This window comes from Sceloporus undulatus, chromosome 2, assembly GCF_019175285.1.
Source record: "Sceloporus undulatus isolate JIND9_A2432 ecotype Alabama chromosome 2, SceUnd_v1.1, whole genome shotgun sequence".
Lineage (NCBI taxonomy): Eukaryota > Metazoa > Chordata > Lepidosauria > Squamata > Phrynosomatidae > Sceloporus > Sceloporus undulatus.
In genome coordinates, this window is record NC_056523.1 from 197,877,901 (window position 1) to 197,891,489 (window position 13,589).

The following is a 13,589-nucleotide window of genomic DNA, read 5'->3' on the forward strand; positions in this document are numbered from 1 at the left end:
AGGCTTTCCTCCACCATGAAGAGGACATTCACCATCGCCGCCCCGGCCCTTTGGAACACGCTGCCCACTGAGCTCCGCTCATCAACCTCCCTGGCCCAATTCAGAAAGGATTAAAAAACCTTTCTGTTCCAACAAGCATTCCCCGAGTAAAATCCTGTGGGCCTCCCTCCTCTTCCCTGGCCAAGAGGTTGGGCTAATGGGGCTTTTAGCTCGTTATTTTTTGTATTTGTTGCTTGATTGTTTTTATTGTATTGCATCCACTTTGTTTTAATATATGTTGTGAGCCAGCCTGATCTTGGGAAGGAGCGGGATAAAAATAAAAACTTTATTTATTATTATTATTATTCTTTTTTTCAGTTAGTCTCAAAGGTGCTACAAGATCTCTCTACATACTGATTCAACAGACTAACACTGCTATATCTTTGAATGTCCAGAGGGCTTTCCACAAATGGATGAGAGTCTGCTTTGAATGTCAAGGGTAGAAGTGATGCCCTGAAAATTAGATATATATTTTTTTCAAATCACAGAATATATCAAAAAGTAGATTTTTAAATACCTTGCAGGAATCTCCCTCAGCAGAGTTTAAACATAGGTACCTTACTTACATTGGAATATCTCCTTGCCTCATGCCATCACCCCCCATTTCACTGTGCTGTTCCCTTTCCCCACAGGATGACCACAGCCCCCCGGAGTGTCCTTTTGTACAGTACCGCACCTGCAAGAGACGTGTGTTGAGAGCTGCCACACTCCCCAGGCTGGTGAAATGGCTGGCATCTGGCAATGTGGAGGGTGACTGTGACTGCATACCTGACTTCCTGGCCACCTACCAAGCTTTTGCCACCCCTGCCCAAGTGCTTGAACTGCTGTTGCCCTTGGGACCAGAGAAGTGAGGAGAACAACTGGGGAGGGGAGGCTGGGTGGGATATAAGAGGCACTGGAATGCCATGGATTGGGTTAGCAAGGTTGAGCGCTTTGATTTTTAGAGGAGGAGTTGGCATCGTAACAAAGTAAGAATAGGTGATTTATAGAAAGTGTTTTTTCCTTCTGAAGCCCCTAGGGCTGCATCTGCACTGCAGAAAGAATCCAGTTTGACACCACTTTAACTGCCATGGCCCAGTGCTATGAGATTTGGAGTTTTGTGAGAGGTTTAGCCATCCCTGTCAGAATGCTCTTGCACCACAACAAACTATAAATCCTATAATTCCATAGCATTCAGCCATGGTAAAGTTAAAGTGGTGTCAACCTGGATTAATTCTGCAGTGTGGATGCAACATAGGAGAGAACAGTGAAGGTAGCCCTATGGAAGGAGAACACGGGTCTATCCTTTTGAGGTGACATTCTATGTGTCACTGTATCTAATCACTTGGTAATTATATGTGAATAGGAAAGATGACTGGGAAACAGCAGCTAGCAAAAGATAGTGCTGAAGGTAGGACTAGGATTGCCAGAATGGAAACTGGGGAGAGCACCTGTCTCTTTAATGGTTGAGTGGCAGAGGGAATTTCAGCAGCTGTTGCTTATCACACAAGTGTGTAACAAGCCATACCTGCTGAAATTCCCTCTTCTACACAACCATTAAAGGCACAAGAGCTCGTTCTGGTTTTCAATCTGGAAATCCAGCCCAGGATAGATCAATCCTGCTAGGCTGCCATAGAGCACACAAGGCTGCCTTTCACATCCACACAATAGGCTCAGTCAATGTGATTTAGTAGGTTGAGGGTTGGAGGAGGACTCTAGGGGTTCATCCTCACTGAAGAAATAATGCAGTTTGAAACCACTTTAACACCATGGCTCCATCTTACAGAATCCTAGAATTTGTAGTTTTGTGAGGCATTAGCACTCTTTGGCAGAGAAGGCGAAAGACCTTGTAAAACTACAAATCAGCACTTTTTGATTTCTGGGCATATAACAGTCCTGCTATACAACTGAGATGGACAAGCTTGCAACATTGGTTGAAGATAAATATTTGGATAATTTGTTCAAAGATTGGGAACTACTTTTGTCTTTAAGAAAAACAGGAAGATTACCTTTGTAGGATCTGATCTTTAATGTTATGCTGTTATAATTATGGCCAGAAGTAGTAATGAATGGCGTTAGAAATATAGAAAAGTTCACTGTAAGTGTTATTTGATTTGTATCCCCAGATTTAGAAGGTGGGAAGTCAATTGTGTGTCTCACAGTGTCAAAGCACTTTCATTCCCTTCTGGTCTTAAAAGTGGGAGAGGATCATAAAAGTGTCCTTTTTGCCAAAAATCTTTTTACAGCTTTGCAGAAAGGATACTTTTATGATCCCCTCCCATGCTTTTACAGCCAGAAGAGAAGTGCTTGAGTGAAAACATAAACATGCTTCTGTCTCACTGCCTGCCAGGTTTGTTTGGGGTTGTTCACGGTATGTTATAAACCCAGTTTAAAAGTGGGTCATTCACACTTGCACTGTTTTTTCCTGACCCAAATTCAAAGGGGGCTGGGGACAAATCCTCCTTAACCTGATTTTTCCAAAAATGATTTCTTCTCTGTGCCTTTTCAAAAGCGCCAGATTTTCTAAGGGAGCAGCCAATGGTAACTTGCTCCCAATTACATTCATGGCTTCCAGAAGAGGGGGGAGGGTTTAATGTGCAGGGGGCAGAGCATGCCCACTCCTTTGCTCTTTCCATCAATCCTGGTGGTGCAGTGGTTAAATGCCTGTACTGCAGCCACTCACTCACAAACCATAAGGTTGCGACTTCAATACCAGCAAAAGGGCTCAAGCTTGACTCAGGCTTGCATCCTTTTGGGGTCGCTAAAATGAGTACCCAGATTGTTGGGGTCAATTGGCTTACACTTTCTAAACTGCTTAGGGAGTGCTTAAATGCACTGATTAGCAGTATAGAAATGTACTTGCTATTGCCAGCCAAAGCTATAGCCATGAAGGGGTTTCTTAGAACATCCTATTAGACGGTGTCTTTTTTAAAGAAAAAAATTAAAATTTGACAGATTATGCACATCTGTGTTATTGCATGGCTACAGTAGACAGTACCTTTAAATACTGGCTTCGCCGGCATGACAAAGGTGCAGGGGGGGGAACACTTCTATCAGTGGGGGTTAGGGGTCTGAAGAACCAAGGGTTCTCCAGAGTGGCTTGCCAGCGCATTAGAGTAGCCATAAGTTGCAAATGACTTGTAGACACACAAAAATGACAGCATTTGTAAAGGTTTAACTGATGTAGCTGATTAATTTCCCTCTCTTGTAGACAGTCAGGGCCAGTCCAACTCAAAGCATTTTGCTGCTTGAGATGGAGCAGGAAAAGGCATCCACACACTTGCCCACATTAGGGTCCACAGTGCCCAAGGCCAGACATGACATTTTGGCACCTTCTGAAGCAGAAAATCTCAAACACCTTTTGCCATCTCTTGCACTGAAAATCATGTTAATGCATGAAGCAGCTAACATCTCGCTGCCTTCTTACAGTAATCAAACTCTGGTGCTTGAGGCAGCTGCCTAAAAGTAGTCCAAGCCCTGCTTGAAGTTGTTGAGGTGCTATAAATTTCTTCTAGTTCCACCTCACTGAGCTGGAGTTCCTCTGGCCTTCTAGAGCAAGGATGAATGGTTGTCCAAATCAGCTTAAATTGATAGTGTAGACCAGTGGTTCCCAAACTTTGGTCCTCCAGTTGTTTTGGATGTCAGCTCCCAGAAGTCCCAGCCAGCTTGGCCAACAGTCAGGAATTCTGGGAGCTGAAGTCCAAAACATCTGGATGATCAGAGTTTGGGGATCACTGGTGTAGATCTAAGTGTTAGAGCCAGTGTGGTGTAGTGGTTTGAGTGTTGGGCTACAACTCTGGAGATCAAAGTTCAATTCCTGCTTTGCCATGAAACCCATTGAGTGACCTTAGGCAAGTCACACACTCTCAGCCTCAGAGGAAAACACAATGGCAAACCTCCTCTAAATAAATCTGGTCTCATTATAGGTTTGCCTTAGGGTTGCCATAAGTTGAAAATGACTTGAAAGCATACAGCACGCAAACAGAGCTAGGCACAATCATGCACATTTTAAAATTTACATTTCCCAGCCACTCAGTCGCCTCTCTTTGGCAGCCAGTATGAACCATCTTTTTGCTTTGGTGTAACCCATCTTTTTTAGGAAACAGACATCTAACTAAAGCTTATAAAATACCCTATTCCACAGTTTTGGCTGGGGGATTTGGGAAGTTGGAATTTAAAAAGGGTACCTTTTCTGCAATTTTATCAGAATTCCATTGTTTCCACTCTGGACAGCAAAAGGGTAAGTGAAATGTGGTGCATGGCACACACCAGGAAAAGATCAGGTTCCAGATGGGTAGTGGTGAAGTTTGATACAAGAAAACTAGTGTGGCCATGTGGACTGGGGATTCTGGAAGTTGTGGTCCAAAAGAATAGCAGCATTTCTAAATTCTGGGGAAAACAGCACAGTCTGGCAAAATATTTAAGGAGGTGAATATATTAGGTATAGATGAAGGCCAGGAAGTGGCTTATTCAGAATGAACAAGACCCCAGAAGTTGGAGGCACAGAGATGGGACTGGAAAGGTATTGGGAGGAAGCAGAGCTGATTGCATTTCTCTTTTGGCTACAGGGCAGTGTTGCAGATGTTGGAGCTCTGGCTAAAAGATCACCCTGAGGATTTCTGGGAGCCCCCTGAGCACTCCAGCCTGCAAAAAACCTTCCATTTTCTGCAGCACTCTGCTCCAGACTCCCCAGCATGTGCTCTTGCTGAGGAACTGCTGCAAACCCATCAGAAAGAAAGGGAGGAGGGAGATGTAAGAAGACCAGAAGCTAAAATGAGCCCTGATGGTAGGAATTCCTCATGGACAATGGTTATACTGGGTTCATAGAATCATAGACTCATAAAATTAGTTGTAATAGACCACAGGGGCCAACCCCCTGTCATGTAGAAACTCAGTGTGTGACTTGCCCAAGATCACCTCTCAGATCCACTACATTAAGCATTAAACATGCATTAAACATGTAGCATTAAACACAGTCGTGAAGTTGGCATGCCAAAGCTTTGACTCCTTTGACTCTTTTATTTTTCTACTGTCCAACTCCAGATCAAATTCTAACTCCACAGCTGTGTGGTTAAATATTAAAAAGCCTGAGACAAAATTAGCCCCTAGAACTACCAAAGTTGTCCAGCCTGTTTTAGATAAAGCAACAAAATATCTTGATCCAGTGCAAACATCATGATATACTCCATTCCTTCAGTGCTTGGACCCACTTCTTTCGAAAGATTAAGCTCACACACACTTTTAGGGCCCTTCCACACTACAAAATTATAGCACTATAATTCCACTCTAACTGCTGTTGTTTCTTCCTGTGGAGTCCTGGGATCTGTAATTTAGGGTCATTTAGAATTCTCAGCCAGAAAGCTCTTCTAGTGCCTCATCAAAGTACAAATCTCAGGACTGCACAGGATACAAAATGGAATCATACTGTGCAATGTGAAAATGCCCTTAAATGCTTTCATCTAATTTTTAAACCAGATGATGCAAGTTAGCACATCATTAGCAGATGAGCCCCCTTCAGAAAAGATTGGGCAGCAGCCACTGGTTGGGGACTATTTTAGCTAAGACTTCAGAGGTAAAAGGGATCTGTTTGATCCTAGCAGGAGTTTGTCTGGCTCCACAAGTTGTAAATTAGCTTGCTTTTATTTGTGGCTGGTCCTGGGGAGGTAAGCACAGGGTTCTTTTGCAAGGCTAATTGCTGAGGGATAAGTGCTCTGAAGTAACTGCCTGCCTGAAGGAGAATCTTGTAAAAGTAGGTATTTCCCTTAAGGTGTCATTTCTCACCTATTGCCCATACTCTTCTTATTGCACTTCAGGAAACCCCCCAGAAATGGGACTGGTGCCGGTGACTGGTGAAACACCAAGGGGATATGAGGAGACACCAACCTTGCTGTCCTTTTCTGTGGATGAAGTGGCTGAGCAGTTAACCCTGATGGATGCTGTGAGTAAGATCTCAAGGGTCAAGAGATTGAGGTGCAGTACAGACGGTGCAAAAGCTCCATGCTCGTGCCGTGCTAGGGTTACGGGAACACACAACAACTGCATGGTCCCTAACCCTAGCATGTACTGGTGGTGGCATAATGGCAGCACCCCATGTACACAGGCGCCATGATTATGACGTAACAGACGCATAGCATCCACACATCGCATCACACCAGTTACGTCACGAGTGCGCCATTGGCACACTCAAACGTAACTGGCGCGGCAGTTCTTTTTCCTGTGGAGGGAAGCTGCGCAGTTTGATAGCTGCGGCTTCCCTCCACAGGAAAAAAGGTGGTTGCCACCGCTCTGGACCTTCAAAGAGGTATGTACCAGGCCTGTAATAGTTTTTATTAAGAAACCCATATAAAGCTAGTTTTGGGTGTGTCGATTGGCCCTCAGAACTCTGAGCTCTGTTTCCAGATCTAGAAGCTAAAATGTAGTGGCTGAAAGTAGTAGCTGAAAGTGATAGATTTTGATGAAGTGATAGATGCTTGACCTCCATGCCTTGCTCCAAAAGTGTGCCCTTTCTTTAGTGAAGACTGTGTCATAGAATAGTAGAGCTGGGAGGGACCACAAGAGTCATATAGTATAATTCCCTGCCAAGCAGAAATATATCCTAAGCTTTACAGTAGTGTACGTGGTGCCCTCTAGATGTGACAGATTGCAGCCTCCATTATCCCAATCCATGCCAGTTGGGAAGTTACCCCATTGGAGAGTGCTGTCTTACAGAAACCTGATCTTGGGCTTTGGGTTTGAGTGCTATCTTTGCAGTGGTGCCATTTGGGAAACAGTTTGATGGCCCTTCCTCTCCTCCCTCAGAACCTATTTAGGGCAGTGAGGCTGTTCCACTGCCTGGGTTGTGTCTGGTCCCAGAGAGACAAGAAGGAAAATCAGCACATAGCTCCCAGCGTCCGTGCTACTGTGGCCCAGTTCAATGCAGTCACCAGTTGTGTCATAGCTTCTGTGCTTGGAGACCTATCGCTGCGAATTCCACAGCGTGCGCAACTACTAGAGAAATGGATCAACATTGCTCAGGTAGGTCAGGTGCAGCAGCAGAGGGGTAGGGATCTGATCTCTTGTGGGGGGGGGCAAAGGAACATCCAAGTTTTTAATTGTTCAGAAATTGAAACTTTGGAGCTATACAGATGGGCGACTAAAAACTGCCCGTCTTTGCCCCTGGTCAGTGCCGCAGCAGCCACACACTGCGGCACCAACCCGCTCCCTAAAAAGAAGCTCCCTTCTGTGGAGCGCTATTTGGGTGCTCTGACGCCCATGCATCACTATGGCGCACCCCATGTAAACAGGGGCGTGCCATGATAGTGTGGGGGCGGCAAGAGTAGGGTTAGGTACGTGTGGATGCCCATCCCTACCTAGCCCTAGTTTCGTCCCTAGGCCAAATATGTTCCTAATCCTACTCATAGCTCAGATGGAATTTGTAGTCCTTAATGTTTCTGAATAGCTGGGATCCTGGACTCCATTGTCCAGCTCCACCAGCTTCCTCATGGTCTGCCTCATGAGAGTCAGAGACCATTAGCTAAAAGTGTGGAAAGTATAGCCCCAAATAGGTTTGGATTAGATCAACATAGCCCCCTTTCAGGAAATTGCACCTTTAATATATTCAAATTTTGACATTTAAACTTTGCAGGGAATCCTACCCTGTCTTACTAAATGATGTTTATTGTTCCCTCTCCCAAAACCTAAAATGCTGTCTTGATCCTCCAGAAATGTCGGGTCCTCCGGAACTTCTCCTCACTCCATGCAATCCTCTCTGCTCTGCAGTCCAACCCCATCTACCGACTGAAGCGTACCTGGGCTGCTGTCAACAGGTGAGCTGGTGGCGGGGAATGGAGAGGAAGGGTTGGACAAGATATCATATAATAAAGCTATAATAAAATGTTTAGCTTCAGGGCAGCAATAGCAAACTCAAAAAAAAATATTGGAATTTCAAATTCCAAAATCCATTTCTGAAGCCATAGTTGTGCTATCATTTCTATGAGTTTAAACTGTGTAACTGCACATGCTCATACTCACAGCATTCTTTGTTGTTGTTTTTTCTTTCATTTTGCTCTTACTTATATATTTTAGGATATATACAGAGAGCCAGTATGGTGTAGAAATTTGACTAGGACTCTTAGTGGTTGTTAGACCAGCACTCTGGCTGCAAATCTCCATTTGACTATGGTAACCTACTGAATGACATTGGGCAGGTCACATTCTCTCAGAGAGAGGCAATGCAAACTTCCTTTAAAGAAATCATGCCAAGAAACCCCTGTGATAGGTTACCCTTAGGATTGCCATAAGACAGAAGCTACTTGAAGTAACACAAAAACATAGTTTTCAGAAACAGAGCTTAAGGTTAACTCACTAATTAACTTTTAAAGTTACTAATTCAACAACCTTTCTAGCAATTTCCCCAACTCAATATATTTTCAGATTAAGTTAAAGTAAGTTAAAAATATGATTCAGTGGTTTAAGTCACAAGAATTCCTTAGAATTTGTGAGAGTGGATTCCTTTCCCTCTATCCATTTCAGTAAAACGGAAACTCCTAATGTCTTAGGAGAAGAATTAGGAATGGAGGGAATGCAGCATCACACAACTCTGTTGTTAGACAGGCTAGAAAGAGAAAGAGAACTTTCTGAGATTCATATGAGAGCAGCAGAATAAACACTAATTAAAGAAGGCAGGGGGCAGCGGGGAGTGTCTTGGAATATAAAGTGAGATCCCATGCTTTGAGACAGCCTTTCCCAACCTGACAGTTCCCAGATGTGTTGGACTCCCACCATTCCCAAGTAACAATTATATTATGCACTTTGTAGTCTGTGTGGGGACATTCTAGATTGGAGGAAGACAACTTTAAAAGTACAAAGTGAACCCTTTTGAAGGAGCCAGTAACAAAATGTGCTTTCCTAAGGTCACACTGTCCAAGCTGTTCTCTGTAAATTCCTTGGTCTTACCCAATGCTAAATTTTAAATTATGATTGACAGTAACTCAACTAAACTATTTCCATTGTTAATTTCCAATTTATAACATTCAACATGATAAACCTTTCATACCTAACATTCCATGCTTCCATCAGCCGCTGTAAATCATGAACTGGTAGTGGCAGGACCAGAAGAGAAATGTCAATTTTATGATCCTTAACAACCGAAATAATACATGTGGATGCCTGAAGTGACTAGGGGCCTAAAACCATTAAGTCCAGGGTGCAAACAAAACAAAACACCCAAACTCAAATGTTCATGTTATCCCACTGTTCAAACCCTGCTTATCCACCAGGGACACTCGCGGTGCCTTCCGAAAACTCTCGCAGATCTTTTCTGAAGACAACAATCACTTGAACTGCAGAGAAATCCTGATTCAGGTAGCAGAACTGTGTCTGTTGAGATGAAGCAAAGAGGAGTGGTGTTTGTGTGTGTGTGTGTTTCAGGAAGGATTTTATTTAATGGAGTTGCCAAGCAGCTGGGTCAGTCAGCGAGGAAGTTGACTGTGTTACCCCTGGGGAGCCCTGAGGACCACAGAAACACCTCTAGGGACTCCATGCAGCCCATGGGTCACACTTTGCTCACCATTGCCTTAGGAAGTCTTGTGGTTAACAGTAGTTAGGTGCTGCTGAGCACCATTGGACCTCATTGCTTCGCTCTTTCCCAGTATGGCCCTACAAAGTCCTGCTCCAGTTGTGATTGATCATAGTACTTCCCATGCTGGGTTGCTCTAGAAAAAAACAACAGGGTCTGGTTTTCAGTTCCCAAGGCAGTGGCTAGCTATCAAGCAAGATTTAGCTGGGAGCCGTATCCTCCCACAAGAGGGAGCTCCATAATTTCTTTTGCAACTCTTGGTATAGTTATACAGTGCTAGTAAATTTTGAGAGCCAGTGTGGTGTAGTGGTTTGAGCACTGGTCAAAGATTCTGGAGGCCAGGATTTGAATCCCCTCAGCTGTGGAAACCCATAGAGTGACCTCAAGTGGCAATCTCTCTGCCTTAGAGGAAAGCAAAAGCAAACTTACTTTGACCAAATTTTGCCAAGAAAATCAAAATCCCTGAACCAAATTTGGGGAGCAGCAAGGAAGATGCTACTAAAGTGGTTTAAAGTCTGTATATACTGTGTCGAGGCAGACAACTTTCAGCCAGTGAGCTTTATGTACACCCCTGTTCATTTTGACAGGCTAGCGTTAGAAAATGACAAAATATAGATTTGTCTTAGAAAATGACTTGAAGGCATACAACAACAAACTAGTCAGTTTTTTACCTAGACCACAATGACAGAGCAATCCTGACAGAAGCCCAAATCCTGGTCTTCTTGGCATCTCCTGCACTCCCCACAGAAATGCCATTGAAGTACTCCCTGTCAGATGTGGAGGCCCCAGTCTAAAGATTTCTTCCTACTGGTATCTCGGGAACGCAGCGGAGAGGCTGCTGAGACAGTGTGCCAATCAAAACCCATTGGCCCAAGAAGCAGGCGATAAAGTTCCCAGTGCAGGACCTTTCTCCTTGTAGTGTGGATCACATCTGTTTTGGGATGCAGCAACTCCCATCGCAGTGTTGCAGGACTGAGGGGGGATTTGCTGAAATTCCTTTGCATTTGCTGAAATTCTGCCTAAATTGTGGCTGTTTCCAATGTCAGGGGGCTGCCCAAGAGGACTGACACATTTTGACTGAGGCATGTCTGGTGTCACCTGAAGTTTCCTTTTCACTCTGCCTGTTTCTTTTCAATAGGAAGGTGGGACTCAAGGCTTGTGTGATGGACGCAACAGCCCTCAAGTGCCTACCCGGGCATCTCTGAAGCTGAGACCTCCAGCCAGGCCAGTGGTAAGAACCTTTCCTCTCTGCCTAGTTGCAGCCATCCAGATCGGTCCTTTGAACCCAAGAAGAAATTTACATAAAAGGTGGCTGAAGATGCCAGCCATAAATGCTGGCGAAACATCAGGAAGAAATTCTTATGGAACATAGCCCGAAAAACCCACAAAAAACTAAGCCCCAGTTATTTTCATGAGATATACCCTCAGAGATGCATGTACAGTATAGGATTGCAGCCTTCAGGTATCGACTCCAGCTGTGTTTCAACTGCATTTCTGTTTAGTACTTGCCACCTTTTGCTTAAATTGTTTGCTCCTCATAATGGCTCCTGCCCATACATTGCACTCTGTTTCAGCAGGAATTAGTATTTTGCAAAGGAAGAGTTGGCATTGCCCTTATTCCCTTTAATTTTTAGTAGTGGTAATTTTGACAAGTGTTTTGGAACTTTTTCCCTCCACCACTTCTCTTTCTGTCTTATCAAGATGTTAGATGTTTACACTGAAACCAATAATGCGCCTTATCTGCTAAATAATTTTCCAGTTTCCACATAATTCTTTTCTTTTCTTTCTTTCTTTTTTTTTTTGGGGGGGGGGGGGGGAGGTTCATTTTCTCCCCACCCATATGCCTGCACACATCCACTTCTTTTCCATTCCATTCCCTTGCAGTGAAAGGGCTAGTGCAGAGGAAACCCCATAACCAAAGAGTCGAAATCACAGCATCTCTCTCCCCTGGCTTGGGCATTATTTATTTAATGGTCACATCTTGATAATAAATAAATCTCATCTCTTAGAATGGGATTGGAATAGCAATGGGAGGGGTTCACTGAGAACAACAAAAGGGATGAGTTGAGTGAACGCACCTGTGGTTTCTTCAAGGTTCCCACCATCCCATATCTGGGCACTTTTTTAACTGATCTCATCATGCTGGACACGGCACTCCCAGATTTCGTGGAGGTAAGCATCTTTTTTCTGGAGGGGGTGGGAGGAGGAGTGGGAGGGGAAGATGGCCACTGTACTCCAAAAAGTTATCTTGCTGAGGTCTGTCTCTAAGCTGTGACCTGTCCTCCAAATGGAATCCTCCCTTTGACAAATTACTGCAGCAGAATTCCACTCTAAACTCACAAGGTGATGAAGATCAGACTCAAAATGTGCCCAGTGAATGGTGTAGACAGGAACATTCAATTACAAAGTATGAATCTACCAAGAAGCCTCTAATTATTCTGTCTCCCCTTCTGGCACCCAGACCCCCTTTATGGCAGGGCCACCTCTGAAGGGGTGTGTGAGGTTTGTGTAGGTGGCTCACTCTGCTCACGGGGAGAAGCCTGGGTCTTCCACTTTTGGTCTTTCAAATATTGGTAGCCATGTGAGTCCTTTCAAACAAAGCTGCAGCTACATCTGTGTCTCCTGTGTGTGACTAACATTCTCTTCTGGTTATTTTTCTTCTCCAATTCTGCAGGGCAACCTCATCAACTTTGAGAAAAGACGCAAGGTAATGCTAAGCTAGAAAAGCTGATGCTTGGTGGGAGTTGGTGGGAACCCAGCATCTCTTAGTTCTGTGTCAACTGCTGGGAACAGTAGGGACTGGAAGTGAGCAATAGAGGTAAGCCTAACCCCGAAGAAATAAGAAGAAGACTTCACTGCCTACCCACCTCCCTGGTTTGTCTTCTTCCTCAGGAAGCAACAATCCTCTTCTTGATCCGTCAGCTACAGGAGTCATGTCAAGGATACAACCTTCATCCAAACCTCTCCTTTTGCAAAATCTTCCTGCAGCATCCACAGCTTTCTGAGGAACAGAGGTAGGGAAAAGGAGAGGATTCTCTACTGTAAAAGAAATAATTAACGGGAACTTGTAGGTCAGGGATGGAGAGTCCCAGTGTGTCCAGGGGGCATTTTCACCCTCTCTGACACTCCCTCCAATTTCCCATGGCTGGAATTCTACAAGCCACTTAAGGCAAGTACAATGCTTGCTTTAAGTAGCAGCTTCGCAGTGTGTCAGTGTAATTCAGTGATGTGATTTGCTTCCTTCTACAAACAGCACCTATGTGTGTATGTCATTTTTGGTGGGGAAATAAATGGTGTGAGGAGGAAAAGGTTAATCAGAGACACCTAAGTTATAGCACTGAAGGACAGTTAAAAAGTACACAGATGATTTTACTCCTCTCCCTTCCTCCCCATTATTGTTTTATGCTCAGAATAGAAGAAAATTGACTTTGGAAAATTTCCTTCTCACCCACCCACCCTCCCTCATAAAAAAAAAAACAGAGAGAAAGGGAGAGGGAGAGGGAGAAAAAAGACAGAGAGAAGACACAAAAAGTTGTATATACAGTCCTCCCTCCATTCTCACGGTCTTCGGACCCACATCCCTTGCTTATGCGTGAGGGACGAACAGAGGGAGAAGGAATGGGGCATGTGCCCCATGTGCCCGCGCCTATAGTCAAGCCAATTGAGCTTGACTATAGGCGAAACTCCATTTTTGCGAGGAGGTCTAGAACGAATCCCCTGTGAAAAAGGAGGGGGACTTATATTTTTATCTAAGATCATCAACCCACATTAACAATAACCAAGAACAATTTTCAGAAATATATTTTGAAGAAATGGCCCGTGCAGTAATATACACATAGATAAACGTTGAAAATATTTTATGTTACATACAATCCTCTCTCCCTAACTGCTCAGTCTCTCTCTTATCCTCTCTCTTCTTTCAAAATCTTTCATCATCTCCACTTAATTCTTCTGTTGTCCATGTGTATTCTTCTCATCTTTGTCCTCTGGTATCTTGTGTTCTCTCCTCCTCTGG

At 44.1% G+C, this 13,589-nt stretch overlaps 1 protein-coding gene across 1 annotated transcript in view; it reads left to right on the plus strand.

The window, feature by feature from the left end:
* Positions 1 to 13,589, plus strand: part of RGL3 (ral guanine nucleotide dissociation stimulator like 3) — a 33,291-nt gene that overhangs the window by 10,581 nt on the left and 9,121 nt on the right. The window contains exons 3-12 of the mRNA XM_042453551.1: positions 672 to 886; positions 4,587 to 4,837; positions 5,844 to 5,956; positions 6,817 to 7,032; positions 7,720 to 7,823; positions 9,276 to 9,360; positions 10,713 to 10,805; positions 11,669 to 11,746; positions 12,249 to 12,281; positions 12,467 to 12,588. Of these exons, the coding sequence (XP_042309485.1) occupies positions 672 to 886; positions 4,587 to 4,837; positions 5,844 to 5,956; positions 6,817 to 7,032; positions 7,720 to 7,823; positions 9,276 to 9,360; positions 10,713 to 10,805; positions 11,669 to 11,746; positions 12,249 to 12,281; positions 12,467 to 12,588 (1,310 nt within the window). The remainder of the gene's footprint in view (positions 1 to 671; positions 887 to 4,586; positions 4,838 to 5,843; positions 5,957 to 6,816; positions 7,033 to 7,719; positions 7,824 to 9,275; positions 9,361 to 10,712; positions 10,806 to 11,668; positions 11,747 to 12,248; positions 12,282 to 12,466; positions 12,589 to 13,589) is intronic.